The 16117-nt window shown below is 36.0% G+C and overlaps 1 protein-coding gene across 5 annotated transcripts in view; it reads right to left on the reverse strand.

Moving 5' to 3' along the window:
• Positions 1 to 16117, reverse strand: part of LOC105470313 (syntaxin binding protein 5L) — a 493614-nt gene that overhangs the window by 220235 nt on the left and 257262 nt on the right. For all 5 annotated transcript variants that reach the window (XM_011722169.2, XM_011722172.2, XM_011722170.2 and 2 more), the window contains one exon: positions 4964 to 5042. In XM_011722169.2, the coding sequence (XP_011720471.1) occupies positions 4964 to 5042 (79 nt within the window). The remainder of the gene's footprint in view (positions 1 to 4963; positions 5043 to 16117) is intronic.

Genomic DNA, 16117 nt, shown 5'->3' on the forward strand with positions numbered 1-16117 from the left:
TCCCAGCACTTTGGGAGGCCAAGGCGGGCGGATCACAAGGTCAGGAGATCGAGACCACAGTGAAACCCCGTCTCTACTAAAAATACAAAAAATTAGCCGGGCGTGGTGGCGGGCGCCTGTAGTCCCAGCTACTCAGGAGGCTGAGGCAGGAGAATGGTGGGAACCCGGGAGGCGGAGCTTGCAGTGACCCGAGATAGCGCCACTGCACTCCAGCCTGGGCAACAGCGTGAGACTCCGTCTCAAAAAAAAAAAAAAAAAAAAAAAAAAGAAAACCTCGAAGAAATGGACAAATTCCTAGACACATATACCCTCCCAAGACTAAACCAGGAAAAAGTCGAATCCCTGAACAGACAAATAAGTTCTAAAATTGAGGCAGTAATTAATAGCCTACCAACCCAAAAAAGCCCAGGACCAGATGGATTTACAGCCGAATTCTACAACAGGTACAAAGAGGAGTTGGCACCATTCCTTCTGAAACTATTCCCAACGATAGAAAAAGAGGGACTCCTCCATAATGCATTTTATGAGGCCAGCATATTCCTGATACCAAAACCTGGCAGAGACACAACAAAAATAGAAAATTTCAGGCCAATATCCCTGATGAACATCGATGCGAAAATCCTCAATAAAATACTGGCAAACCGAATACAGGAGCACATCAAAAAGCTTATCCACCACGATCAAGTAGGCTTCATACCTGGGATGCAAGATTGCTTCAACATATGCAAATCAATAAATGTAATCCATCACATAAATAGAACCAAAGACAAGAACCACATGATTATCTCAATAGATGTAGAAAAGCCCTTTAATAAAATTCAACATCCCTTCATGCTAAAAACTCTCAATAAACTAGGTATTGATGAAACATATTTCAAAATAATAAGAGCTATTTATGACAAACCCACAGCCAACATCATACTCAATGGGCAAAAGCTGGAAGCATTCCCTTTGAAATCTGGCACAGATAAGGATGCAGTCTCTTACCACTCCTATTCAACATAGTATTGGAAGTTCTGGCCAGGGCAATCAGGCAAGAGAAAGAAGTGTATTCAAATAGGAAGGGAAGAAGTCAAATTGTCTTTGTTTGCAGATGGCATGATTGTGTATTTAGAAAACCCCATCGTCTCAGCCTCAAATCTCCTTAAGCTTATAACCAACTTCAGCAAAGTCTCAGGATACAAAATTAATTTGCAAAAATCACAAGCATTCCTATATACCAATAACAGACAAACAGAGAGCCAAATCATGAGTGAACTCACATTCACAGTTACTACAAAGAGAATAAAATGCCTAGGAATACAACTTACAGGGGAAGTGAAGGACCTCTTCAAGGAGAACTATAAACCACTGCTCAAGGAAATAAGAGAGGACACAAACAAATGGAAAAGCATTCCATGCTCATGGATAGGAAGAATCAATATCATGAAAATGGCCACACTGCCCAAAGTACTTTATAGATTGAATGCTATCCCCCTCAAGCTACCATTGACTTTCTTCACAGAATTAGAAAAAACTACTTTAAATTTAATATGGAAGCAAAAAAGAGCCTGTATAGCCAAGACAATCCTAAGCAAAAAGAACAAAGTTGGAGGCATCATGCTACCTGACTTCAAACTATACTACAAGGCTATAGTAATGAAAACAGCATGGTTCTGGTGCCAAAACAGATATACAGACCAATGGAACAGAACTGAGGCCTCAGAAATAACTCCACCCATCTACAACCATCTGATCTTTGACAAACCTGACAAAAACAAGAAATGGGGAAAGGCTTCCCTATTTAATAAATGGTGCTGGAAAAACTGGCTAGCCATATGCAGAACACTGAAACTAGACCCCTTCCTTACACCTTATACAAAAATTAATGCAAGATGGATTAAAGACTTAAACTTAAGACCTAAAACCATAAAACCTAGAAGAAAACCTAGGCAATACCATTCAGGACATAGGCATAGGCAAAGACTTCATGACTAAAACACCAAAAGCAATGGCAACAAAAGGCAAAATTGACAAATGGGATCTAATTAAAGTAAAGATCTTCTGTACAGCAAAAGAAGCTATCATTGTCTCTACTAAAAATACAAAAAAGTAGCCAGGCGTGGGGGCGGGCGCCTGTAGTCCCAGCTGCTTGGGAGGCTGAGGCAGGAGAATGGCATGAACCTGGGAGGTGAAGCTTGCAGTGAGCCGAGATCGCGCCACTGTACTCCATCCTGGGCAACAGAATAAGACTCCGTCTCAAAAAAAAAAAGAAAAAAGAAAAAAAAGAAGCTATCATCAGAGTGAACAGGCAACATACAGAATGGGAGAATATTTTTGCAATCTATCCATCTGACAAAGAGCTAATATCCACAATCTACCAGGAACTTAAGCAAATTTACAAGAAAACAACAAAAACCCTCATCTAAAAGTGGGCGAAGTATATGAACAGACGCTTCTCAAAAGAAGACATTTATGTGGCCAACAAACATGAAAAAATGCTCATCATCACTGGTCATTAGAGAAATTCAAATCAAAACCACAATGAGATACCATCTCATGCAACCTAGAACAGCGATCATTAACAAGTTGGGAAACAGGCCGGCGTGTTGGCTCACTCCTGCAATCCCAGCAGTTTGGGAGGCTGAGAATGGGTGGATCACAAGGTCAAGAGATGGAAACCATCCTGGCCAACATGGTGTAACCCTGTCTCTACTAAAGCAAATGCAAAAATTAGCTGGGCATGGTGGCACACGCCTGTAGTCCCAGTTACTCGGGACGCTGGGGCAGGAGAATTGCTTGAACCCAGGAAGCAGAGGTTGCAGTGAGCTGAGATCATGCCACTGCACTCTAGCCTGGTGACAGAGCAAGACTCCATCTCAAAAAAACCAAAAAACTCAGGAAATAAGAGATGTTGGAGAAGATGTAGAAAAAATACAAACGCTTTTACAGTGTTAGTGGGAGTGTAAATTCGTTCAATCATTGTGGAAGACATTGTGGCAGTTCCTCAAGGATCTAGAACCAGAAATACCATTTGACCCAGCAATCCCATTACTGGGTATATATCCAAAAGATTATAAATCATTCTACTATAAAGACACATGCACATGTATGTTTATTGCAGCACTATTCACAATTGCAAAGACTTGGAAACAACCCAAATGTCCATCAATGATAGACTGGATAACGAAAATGTAGCACATATATACCATGGAATACTATGCAGACATTAAAAAAGATAAGTTCATGTCCTTTGCAGGAACATGGATGAAGCTGGAAACCATCATTCTCAGCAAAGTAACACAGGAACAGAAAACCAAACACTGCATATTCTCACTCATAATTGGGAGTCGAACAACAAGAACACATGGACATAGGGAGGGGAACATCACACCAGGGCCTGTTGGGGGTTGGGGGGCTAGGGGAGGGATAGCATTAGGAGAAATGCCTAATGTAGATGATGGGTTGATGGGTGCAGCAAACCACCATGGCATGTGTATAACTATGTAACAAACCTGCACGTTCTGCACATGTATTCCAAAACTTAAAGTATAATAAACTATATATAAATATACATATATTTATATATATATGTGAAAAAAACCCCACAAAATAATACTACAAGCTGCTAGGAATAGTTAATATAGTGTCCTGCACCTTAATAATCCTTGAAGTGCAATACCATATAACAAATATTGTAAATAATTTTGAACCTGAAGACTCAAGCAAAGCTTAAACTATAAGTAATATTTTAAGAGGCAAAATATATGTCATATATTTCATATTTCCATTAATAATGATTAAATTTGAAACATTCTAATACTTATAATGGTATAAAACAGTGGTCATTTTTATCAGTTAATGCATAGTAGGCTAAAGAGATATTTATATATAGATAAAATAACTGGTTTAAAATGACCATAATTTTGTACTATTAAAATTTTAGAAGAGCAGTTATAAACAAACATTCAGTATACCTATGATACCAAGAAAACATTATAAAATGAGCATATTATTAATATAAAGTAGGATTATTTAATTTGAATTAAAATAAATTTAATGTTTAGGCAAGATTTATTATGGTAATTCTGAATGAGCATATTGCCACTAATTATTATTGCCAGGTAAAAGGAACTTGTTGATATATAGGACATGGCTACTTTTTTTTTTTTTTTGAGACAGAGTCTCGCTCTGTTGTCTAGGCTGAAGTGTAGCAGCACCATCTCGGCTCACTGCAACTTCCATCTCTTGGGTTCAAGGGATTCTTGTGCCTCAGCCTCTCAAGTAGCTGGGATTACAGGCACGTGCCACCATGCCCAGCTAATTTTTTTGTGTGTTTTCAGTAGAGACAGGTTTTTGCCATGCTCCCCTAGCTGGTCTCGATTTCCTAACCTCAGGTGATCCACCCACCTTAGCCTCCCAAAGTGCTGGGATTACAGGCGTGAGGCAGGGCACTCACCTGGATATGGCTACTTTAAAAACAAAATAATATTATACTAATTTTTTTTTATTTTTCACCATCTTAAAATTTAGTACTTTTTATTACATTAATGTACATAACTTTATCTTTCCAACAAACTGTAATCTTCTGACTTCAGAATGTAAGATCTTAAAGTACAGAGACTTGGTTATGTATTTAAGTCTTTCACATGCAATATCAATGGACACATTGCTTCTGCTTAATAAATCCTGCTACTTGTAGTATGCATGGTCAGAAGTCCTTTACTGTTAAAATTATTGTGTATAATACTTATCTAAATGCTCATTAAGAATCCTGAAATAATTAACACTTGATATTTGCAATATTCATAATAATCATTATCAGAGATATGTCTGAGACAATAAAAAATCAGTTATGTTAATATGGAGGATTCAGTTGTATTTACAATTATGTAAAACTTTAAACAATATATTAACATTAAAGATCATTTGCCTTTTTTGTCTCTGCTTCATATTCCTCTTTCCCTAAAGTAAAAATGCATACCTGTTTTTGCAGGTCTTGTATTCTACTTTAAGAATTGGTTTACAAGATTCAGATTTTCTTCCTTCTCTTTGACTTTTTCCTAAAGAAAAAAAAGATTTAATTAAATCTAATTTAAATTCTATTCATCTGTAAGAATTAAAAAATTTGACTAAAGGAATTTAAAGACAAAGGAATAATAATGTAATTATGTGTTTGTCATAACAGGATAAACTTATGTCTATGAATCCTCATATTTTTGTTGAATTTGTAAACAATCTTTAGAGTTGCAATACTTGTCTGCTATATAATTCATCAAATTACCTGTAAAATTATATAACTTTTATTGCTTTACATTCTTCACACATAGATCTAATTTCATGTGGAGTTATTTTAATTATTTAAGTTTGAAGACAAAGTAAGTTTAGAATTGAAGATCACACATACATACTTATCTACATAATGAAATTTATTACTATTGCTATGGTTTGAATGTGTCCCCCAAAATTCATGTGTTGGAAACTTAATCCCCAGTGCAATAGTATTGAGAATGAGATTTTTAAGAGGTGATTAGGATATGGGGGCTTTGCCCTCATGTTTGAATTAATACAGTTATTGTGAGAATGGGTTGGTTATCATGGGAGTGGGTTTCTAATGAAAGGATTAGCTCAGGCCCCGTCCCTCTGTTGTACATCTCTCAACATGTGATACCTTCCACCATGTTACAACACAGTAAGAAGTCCCTCATCAGATGTTGCCCCTCAATCTTAGACTTTCCAGCCTCCAAAATCATAAGCCAAATAAACCTCTATTGTTTATAAATTGTGTAGCGTGTGGTATTCTGTTACAGCACCACAAAACAGACTAGGACAACAATAACAATCCACACTAGGATCAATATTTTATCTATAATACATGCAAACTCCTTTCATACAGAGAAATACTTGCTATTTAAAGCATATAATGAACTATCAAAATTATTCTATCAAATACATTTTTTTAAAAACTTCCATTAGACAATGAACACAAATACTACATTTCTTGATTTTTAAAAATCATTTTAATGATGTATTCATTTTGCATAAAACAAAAATGATAATTTCTTATAGGAGATGGGTTATTTTGTTTAGACTCCGTAAGATTTTGAATAAAGGATCAAAAAGAGGAGGAAATAGAAGTGAAGCTACTTCTGCACATAACATGCTTATCTTTCTAGTTATGCTTTCAGTTTACTTCTATGTCTCATTTTGGTTAAATTGGCATGTGTTCTGAAATGCAATGTTTGTTTCTTTTTCATTTTCAGTAAGTACCCTTATTTATTCTTGTATTACCACAGTTGTTTATAGTCACGTATCTATTACATAGACGTTTACATGCATATAGCTTTAAATTTTCAGATTAGCTTCACAATGACATAAGCAAATCCAAATAGGATATCAAGATAGTTTTATTCAACGTGTTTAAAGGGCAAGGAATTAAACAACAAATCAATATCTGCTGCTTGGCATGCTTTCTGAAATTGCCTTTTCTTTATTTTACCCTATATTTACTAAACAAGAAACAAATAATATAAAATTGACCATAATCATTCACACTGTACTAAAATATACATATCTGTGCCATATGTAAAATAGAATTACTGACATTATATGTATATCATGATGCCTTACAAAGAGAAAACTTTTGCTCAGGAACTTGTCTGAATAATAGTCTTTTTTTTTTTTTTTTTTTTTGAGATGGAGTCTCACTCTGTCGCCCAGGCTGGAGTGCAGTGGTGTGATCTTGGCTCCCTGCAACCTCCACCTCCTGGGTTCAAGTGATTATCCTGCTTCAGCCTCCTGAGTAGCTGGAACTACAGGCATGTGCCACTACACCTGGCTAATTTTTTGTATTTTTAGTAGAGACAGGGTTTCACTGTGTTAGCCAGGATGGTCTCAGTGATCCACTCGTTCTCAGCCTCCCAAAGTGCTGGGATTACAGGCGTGAGCCACCAAGCCCGGCCCTGAACAATAGTCTTAAGATTGAGAACTAGATGGTTGGAGATTACTGGCTTTGGTAATGATGTGGGAATAGAGAGAAATAAAAAAAGTGACACAGCCAGGGGAGAGTTCCACTCCCCTTAGTTTATATGTCTTTTCCATCCAGCACTTCACTAAATTGTCAAATCATTAATTGAACAAAACAGTATATTTGCGGTTGTTTGTACATATTAAAGCATTTTTAATCAATATACATCAGAGTCATCAATTGATTTCAGTGGGAAAGAATAATTACATAATTTTCTCGTTAACATTTTCCTTCAATTTCCAACTCTAACAATTTATTCTTGGGAGAGAATTTTTGTGCTTCAATTATATTTATTGACTGTCAGTAATTGAAACATGATTACTTGTCATGTTGTATATAACAACATTATCAACAATTAAATTCCTTACTATTCCTGACATTCAGAGTAGTGTACCAAGTGTTAGGGTATTAAAAAACTAAATTCCAGAGGCTTAAAATTCACTATATTAAAAAATAAGTTAAAATGACATTATGAAGTACTATAATGAAATGAATGATAAGCATGAAGTGCTGTAGAGGTTGAGATTAAAACTGGTTTTACTGACAGGCCAGTTTGACTAGATTAAAAGATTCATGAAGGGGAATAGAGGAAATAATGTTAATGAGGTACAAAATAGCTAATCAATGGCAATCTCTAAACTTATTTTCAATATAGAAAATAGAGAGTTATAAGAAGCTTTCAAGTTAGGGAGTGATGAGTGTAAAGCAATGTTTCAAAAATATTTATGTGACTTCATTTAATAGAGCAATTTTGAGGGTATAAGAGACTGATGCTGGAAGAAGAAGATTATTGAAACAGCACAGAAAAAAAGAAACAGAAAAAAAGAATGAAGGGAGTATGAACAATCTCAAAGAAATGTCAAATACCATTAATCACAAGAATATACATAATGGAAATAACAGAAGAAAAGGAAAGAAAGGAATACAAATATTTCCTAAAATAATGGTTGAAAACTTTCCTAAATTTGATGAAAAACATTATCTATGGTTTAAGAAGTTCAATAAACTTCAAGCAGGATAAAGAAATCTCTACTCAGACACATCCCAGTAAACATGCTTAAAAGAAAAAAAGACACCTTGAAAACTGTGTACAAAGGACCCCTATTAAGATTAACAGCTAACTTTCAGAAACAATGGAGGCTGAAAGGCAACGGAATGTGAAATGACATATTCAAAACAGTAGAAGAAAAAAAAATCTGCTAATTAAGAGTCTTATGTTGAGCAAAACTGTCTTTCAAAAATAAAGATGAAATAAAGACATTTCCAGATACACAAAAACTGAGAGAATTTGTTGATAACAGAGCTATCTTACAAAAAATACTAAGGAAAGTCCTTCAGCGTGAAAGAAAGTGACCCCAGCAAGTAATTCAAATCTACACAAAGAACAGAGTACCAGTAAAGGTAACTAGGTAGACAATTACAATGGCATAATTGCATATTTATTCTCCAAGCACCTTTTAACTGATTCAAAAATCAATTATATAAGACAATATGTATGTAATTGTATTGTGAGATCTGTATATATATTTGCCAGTAACAACACAAAGGAGGTGGGTGAGAGCAAAGCAATACTGGAACAAGGAAAAGATACCACAGTTGGTGATTTGAATCTACAGCAACAAATGAGGAAAACCAAAAATGATAAGCAAAAACATCAATGTAACAGATTCTATGAATATATACAGGATATACATTTTTGTCAACATCCTTAAAAGACATACAATTATATAAGATTTCATTATAATTTAATTTAAACAATATATGATTGAGTTTGCAGAACATAGAGATACAACATGTATAATGAAAAATTGGACAAAAAAAAAAAAAAAAAGGAGAAGAAGAGTCAAGCACAATGGCTAATGTTTGTAATCCCAGCAATTTGGGAGGCCAAGGTGGGTGGATCACCTGAGGCCAGGAGACCAGTCTGGCCAACATGGTGAAACCCTGTCTCTACTAAAAACACAAAAATTAGCCAGGTACGGTAGCAAGTGCCTGTAATCCCACCTACCTGGGAGGCTGAGGCATGAAAATCCCTTGAAACCAGGAGGGGGCCAATATTCAACATTCTTAAAGAAAAGAATTTTCAAACGAGAATTTCATATCCAGCCAAACTAAGTTTAGTAAGCAGAGAAATAAAATGCTTTCCAGACAAGCAAATGTTGAGGGATATTGTCACCACCCAGCCTGCCTTACAAGAGCTCCTGAAGGAAGCACTAAATATGGGGGGAAAAAAAACAAAACAAACAGTATCAGTCACTGCAAAAACATACCAACATATAAAAACGAATGACACTATGAAGAAACTGCATCAACTAATGTGCAAAATAACCAGCTAGCATCATAATAATAGAATCAAATTCACACATAACCATATTGGTAATGGGCTAAAGTCCCCAATTAAAGACAAGACTGGCAAATTGGATAAAGAATCAAGACCCATGAGTGTGCTGCATTCAGGAGACCCATCTCACATGTAGACACACTAGGCTCAAAATAAAGGGATGGAGGAATATTTACCAAGCAAATGGAAAGCAAAAAAACAGTAGGGGTTGCAATCCTAGTCTCTGATAAAACAGACTTTAAACCAACAAAGATCAAAAAAGAGAAAGAAGGGCATTACATAATGGTAAAGGGATCAATGCAACAAGAAGAGCTAATTATGCTAAACATATATGCACCATGGTAAAGGGATCAATGCAACAAGAAGAGCTAATTATGCTAAACATATATGCACCCAACAGGAGTAGCCACACACTGGGATATGAGTCAATATCCCACCCAGATTCATAAGACAAGTTCTTAGAGACCTACAAAGAGACTTGGACTCCCATACAGTAATAGTGGGAGAATTTAACACCCCACTATCAATATTAGACAGATCAACAAGACAGAAAATTAACAAGGATATTCAGGACTTGAACTTGGCCCTGGACCAAGAGGACCTAATAGACAACTGCAGAACTCTCCACCACAAATCAACAAAATATACATTCTTCTCAGTGCCACGTAACACTTATTCTAAAATCGACCACATAATTGGAAGCAAAACACTCCTCAGCAAATGCAAATGAATGGAAATCGTAGCAAACAGTATCTCAGACCACAGTGCAATCAAATCAGAACTCAGGATTAAGAATTCACTCAAAACTGCACAACTAATGGAAATTGAATAACCTGCTCCTGAATGACTACTGGGTAAATAATAAAATTAAGGCAGAAATAAAAAAGTTCTTTGAAACCAATGAGAACAAAGAGAGATATAACAAACCCAGATTCTCTGGGACACAGCTAAAGCAGTGTTAAGAGCAGAATTTATAGCACTAAATACCCACATCAGAAAGTGAGAAAGATAAAAAATCAACACACTAACATCACAATGAAAAAAACTAGAGAAGAAAGAGCAAACAAATTCAAAAGCTAGCAGAAGACAAGAAATAACTAAGATCAGAGTGGAACTGAAGAAGACAGAGACATGAAAAACCCTTCGAAAAATCAGTGAATCCAGGAGCTGGTTTTATGAAAAGATTAACAAAATAGATTGCTGGCTAGACTAATGAAGAAGAAAAGAGAGAAGAATCAAATAGACACAATAAGAAATGATAAAGGGGATATCACCACTGATTCCACAGAAATACAAACTACCATCAGAGAATAATATAAGCACCTCTACACAAGTAAACTAGAAAATCTAGAAGAAATGGATAAATTCCTGGACACATACAACCTCCCAAGACTAAAACAGGAAGAAGTTGAATCCTGGAATGAAACCAAGAACAAGCTCTGAAATTGAGGCAGTAATTAATAGCCTACCCACCAAAAAAAGTCCAAGAATGGATGGATTCACAAACAAATTCTACCAGAGGTACAAAGAGGAGCTGGAACCATTCCTTCTGAAACTATTTCAAATAATAGAAAAAGAGGGACTCCTCCCTAACTCATTTCCTGAGGCCGGCATCATCCTGATACCAAAACCTGGCAGAGACACAACAAAAAAAGAAAATTTCAGGCCAATATCCCTGATGAACTACGATACAAAATCCTCAATAAAATACTGGCAGAGGAAATCCAGCAGCACATCAAAAAGCTTACCCACCATGATCAAGTCGGCTTCATCCCTGGGATGCAAGGCTGGCTCAACATACACAAGTCAATAAACATAATCCATCACATAAAAAGAACCAGTGACAAAAACTACATGATTATCTCAATAGATGCAGAAAAGGCCTTTGACAAAATTCAACAGCCCTTAATCATGCTAATAACTCTCAATAAACTAGGTATTGATAGAACATATGTAAAAATAATAAAAGCTACTTATGACAAATGCACACTCAATATCATACTGAATGGGCAAAAGTTGGAAGCATTCCCTTTGAAAACTGGCACAAGACAGGGATGCCCTCCCTCACCACGCTTATTCAACATAATGTTGGAAGTTCTGGCTAGGGCAATCAGGCAAGAAAAAGAAATCAAGGGTATTCAGTTAGGAAAAGAAGAGTCAAATTGTCCCTGTTTACAGATGACATGATTGTATATTTAGAAAACCCCATTGTCTCAGCCCCAAATCTCCTTAAGCTGATAAGCAATTTCAGCAAAGTCTCAGGATACAACATTAATGTGCAAAAATCACAAGCATTCTTATACACCAGCAACAGACAAACAGAGAGCCAAATCAGGAATGAACTTCCATTCACAATTGCTTCAAAGAGAATCAAATACCTAGGAATCCAACTTACAAGGGATGTAAAGGACCTCTTCAAGGAGAACTACAAACCACTGCTCAGTGAAATAAAAGAGGACACAAACAAATGGAAGAACATACCATGCTCATGGATAGGAAGAATCAATATCGTGAAAATGGCCATACTGCCCAAGGTAATTTATAGATTCAATGCCATCCCCATCAAGCTACCAATGACTTTCTTCACAGAATTGGAAAAAACTGCTTTAAAGTTCATATGGAACCAAAAAAGAGCCTGCATTGCCAAGACCATCCTAAGTCAACAGAACAAAGCTGGAGGCATCACGCTACCTGACTTCAAACTATACTACAAGGCTACAGTAACCAAAACAGCATGGTACTGGTACCAAAACAGAGATATAGACCAATGGAACAGAACAGAGTCCTGAGAAATAATACCACACATCTACAGTCATCTGATCTTTGACAAAGCTGACAAAAACAAGAAATGGGGAAAGGATTCCCTATTTAATAAATGGTGCTGGGAAAATTGGCTAGCCATAAGTAGAAAGCTGAAACTGGATCCTTTCCTTACTCCTAATACGAAAATTAATTCAAGATGGATTAGAGACTTAAATGTTAGACCTAAAACCATAAAAACCCTAGAAGAAAACCTAGGTAATACCATTCAGGACATAGGCATGGGCAAAGACTTCATGACTAAAACATTAAAAGCAATGGCAACAAAAGCCAAAATTGACATATGGGATCTAATCAAACTTATGAGCTTCTGCACAGTGAAAGAAACTATCATCAGAGTGAACAAGCAACTTACAGAATGGGAGAAAATTTTTACAAGCTATCCATCTGACAAAGGTCTAATATCCAGAATCTACAAGGAACTTAAACAAATTTACAAGAAAAAAAAAACATCAAAAAGTGGGAGAAGCATATGAACAGACACTTCTCAAAAGACATTTATGCGGGCAAGAAACATATGAAAAAATATTCATCATCACTGCTCATTAGAGAAATGCAAATCAAAACCACAATGAGATACCATCTCACACCAGTTAGAATGGCTATTAAAAAGTCAGGAAAGAACATATACTGGTGAGTCTGTGGAGAAATAGAAATGCTTTTACACTGTTAGTGGCAGTGTAAATTAATTCAATCAATGTGGAAGACAGTGTGGTGGTTCCTCAAGGATCTAGAACAAGAAATACCATTTGACCCAGCCATCCCATTACTGGGTATATACCTAAAGGATTACAAATCATTCTACTATAAAGACACATGGATGCATATGTTTATTGCAGCACTATTCACAATAGCAAAGACTTGGAAACAACCCAAATGCCCATCAGTGATAGACTGGATAAAGAAAATGTGGCACATATACACTTTGGAATCCTGTGCAACCATAAAAAAGGATGAGTTCATGTCCTTTGCAGGGACATGGATGAAGCTGGAAACCATCATTCTCAGCAAATTAACACAGGAACAGAAAACCAAACACTGCATGTTCTCACTCATAAGTGGGAGTTGAACAATGAGAACACATGGACACAGAAAGGGAAACATCACACACCGGGGTCTGTCGGGGGATGGGGGACAAGAAGAGGGAGAGCATTAGGACAAATACCTAATGTATGTGGGACTTAAAACCTAGATGATGGGTTGATGGGTGCAGCAAACTACCATGGCACATGTATACCTATGTAACAAACCTGCACGTTCTGCCTATGTATCCCAGAACTTAAAGTAAATAAATAAATAAATATTCATTTAATGTTTAAAAAATCAGTAAAGGAGGAGTGCAGGGAAAAAAGGCATGAACATATTGAAAATAAAAACTAAATTTAAAGACATCAATCTAACATGACCAACAATAACATTAAATGTGAATTGATTAAACGTTCCAATCAAAAGGAAGATATAGTATGACTGCACAAAACAAACAAATAGTATCCAACTATATGCTTTCTACAGGAGACATGCTTTAGATCAAAGATACACAAAAGTTTAAAGCAAATCGTAAAAAGAGACATAAAATGGAAATAGCAGCCATAAGAAATCTTCAGTGGCTATACTAATATCTGACTTAATAACAAATGAAAGAAACCAAAAATACTTTGTGAAGGATGAAATGAAGATACAACATACTAAAAACTCCAGTATGCAGCTTAAGAAATGCTGAGAGGAAAATTTATAGCTATAAGTAAGTATGTTTAAAAAAAAAAAAAAAAAAAAAGGCTGAGCACAGTGTGTTGCACCTGTAATCCCAACACTTTGGGAGGCTGAGGTGGAAAGATTGCTTGAGTCCGGGGTATCAAGACCACACTGGGTAACATAGGGAGACCCTGTCTCAATCAATCAATCAATCAATAATCTGGGCATAGTAACACAGGCCTGTAGTCCCAGCTACTTGAAAGGCTGAGGTGGGAGGATCACTTGAGCCAGGGCGGTTGAGACTGCAGTAAGCCATGATCCATGATCACACCACTGCACTCCTGCCTGCATGACAGAATGAGACCCATCTCAAAAAAAGAAAAAAAGAAAAGAAAAGAAAAAAACTTAAATCAACATCCTCACCATCCACATTAAAACATAGAAAAATAAAAAACAAACTAAACTGAAGGCAAACAGAAAAAAGGAAATAAAGATTATAGCAGAAATTAATGAAGTATAAAAGAAAAAATATATAGAAAAACAAATAATCAAAAAGTTGGTTCTTTGAACACAAATAAAAGGAAGATATCTGTTTTTATGGACTGGGAGAATTAATATTGCTGGGTGTGGTGGCACATGCCTGTAATCCCAGCACTTTGGGAGGCCGAGGCGGGTGGATTACCTGAGGTAAAAAGTTGGAGACCAGCCTGACCAACATGGTGAAATCCCACCTCTACTAAAAATACAAAAAAAATTAGCCAGGCATAGTGGTGGGTGTCTGTAATCTTAGCTACGTGGGAGGCTGAGGCAGGAGAATTGCTTGAACCCAGCAGATGGAGGTTGTGGTGAGCCAAGATCGTGCCACTGCACTCCAGCCTGGGTGATAGAGCAAGACTGTCTTTTTAAAAAAAAAAAAAAAAGAATTGATATTGTTAAAAATCCCCATGCTATCCAAAGTGATCCATAGATTCAATGAAATCCCTATGAAAATACCAATGAAATACTTTACAGAAATAGAAAAAAAAAATCCTAAAATTCACGTGGAACCACAAAAGACCCCAAATAGCCAAAGCAATATTGAACAAGAATAACAATGCTGGAGGCATCCCACTTTCTGATTTTGAAATATATTACAAAGTTAAGTGGGATTGAATCAAACTAAAAAGCATCTGCAGAGCAAAGAAAACAAGCAATAGAGTGACAAAATAACCTACAGAATGGGAAAAAATGTTTAAACCTTATGTCTGATAAGGGGTTAATATCTAAATTATATAAGAAATTCAAACAACTCAATAGCAATAAACCGAACAGCCCAATTAAAAAATGGGTAAAAGGGTTGAATAGACATATCTCAAAGATGGCATACAGAGGGTCAACAAATGTATGAAAAAGTGTTTAACATTACTAATTATTAAGGAAATGCAAATCAAAACCACAAGAAATCATCTCACCTGTTTGAATGGCTATTATCAAAGACAAAAGATAATGAATGTTGGCAAGAATATGGAGAAAAGGGAACCCTTGTGCATTGCTGATGGGAATGTAAATTGGTACAGCCATTACAGAAAATGGTATGAAGATTCCTCAAAAATTAAAAATAGAACTCCCACAGATCCAGCAATCTCATTTCTGGGTATATATCCAAAGGAAATCAGTATCTTAAAGACATATCTATATTCCCGTGTTCACTGCAATATTATTCACTTAGCCAAGATATGAACACAACCTAAAAGCTGTCCATCAAAAGATGAATAGATCAAGAAAATATGATACACACACACACACAAATACACTGAAATATTATTCAGCTTTTATAAAAAAGTAAATCTTGACATTTATGACAACTTGAATGCACCCGGAGGATATTATGCTAAGTGAAACAATTCAGACACAGAAAGACAAATATTACATGATCTCACATATGCAAAAGTGAAAATACACTTAGAGAAAGTAGAATGGTGGTTGTGAGGGTGAAGCAGGGAAGGGGAAAAGGAAGAAAATGACAATTATGTGAAGTGATGGATGTTAATTTATATAAAATATTGAGTTGCATACCTTAAATATAATCAGTTTTTGTCTCTTGTAACTCAATAAAGCTGAAAAAAAGGTTGGTTCTTTGAAAAGGTCAAAACGATTGACAAAACTTTAGCTAGGTTGACCAAGACAAGAAGAGAAACTAACATTATTATAATCAAGAGTAAAGGCCGGGCATAGTGACTCACACCTGTAATCCCAGCACTTTGGGAAGCCGAGGCGGG

The sequence above is a fragment of the Macaca nemestrina genome, chromosome 2 (genome assembly GCF_043159975.1).
Source record: "Macaca nemestrina isolate mMacNem1 chromosome 2, mMacNem.hap1, whole genome shotgun sequence".
Taxonomy (NCBI): Eukaryota; Metazoa; Chordata; class Mammalia; order Primates; family Cercopithecidae; genus Macaca; species Macaca nemestrina.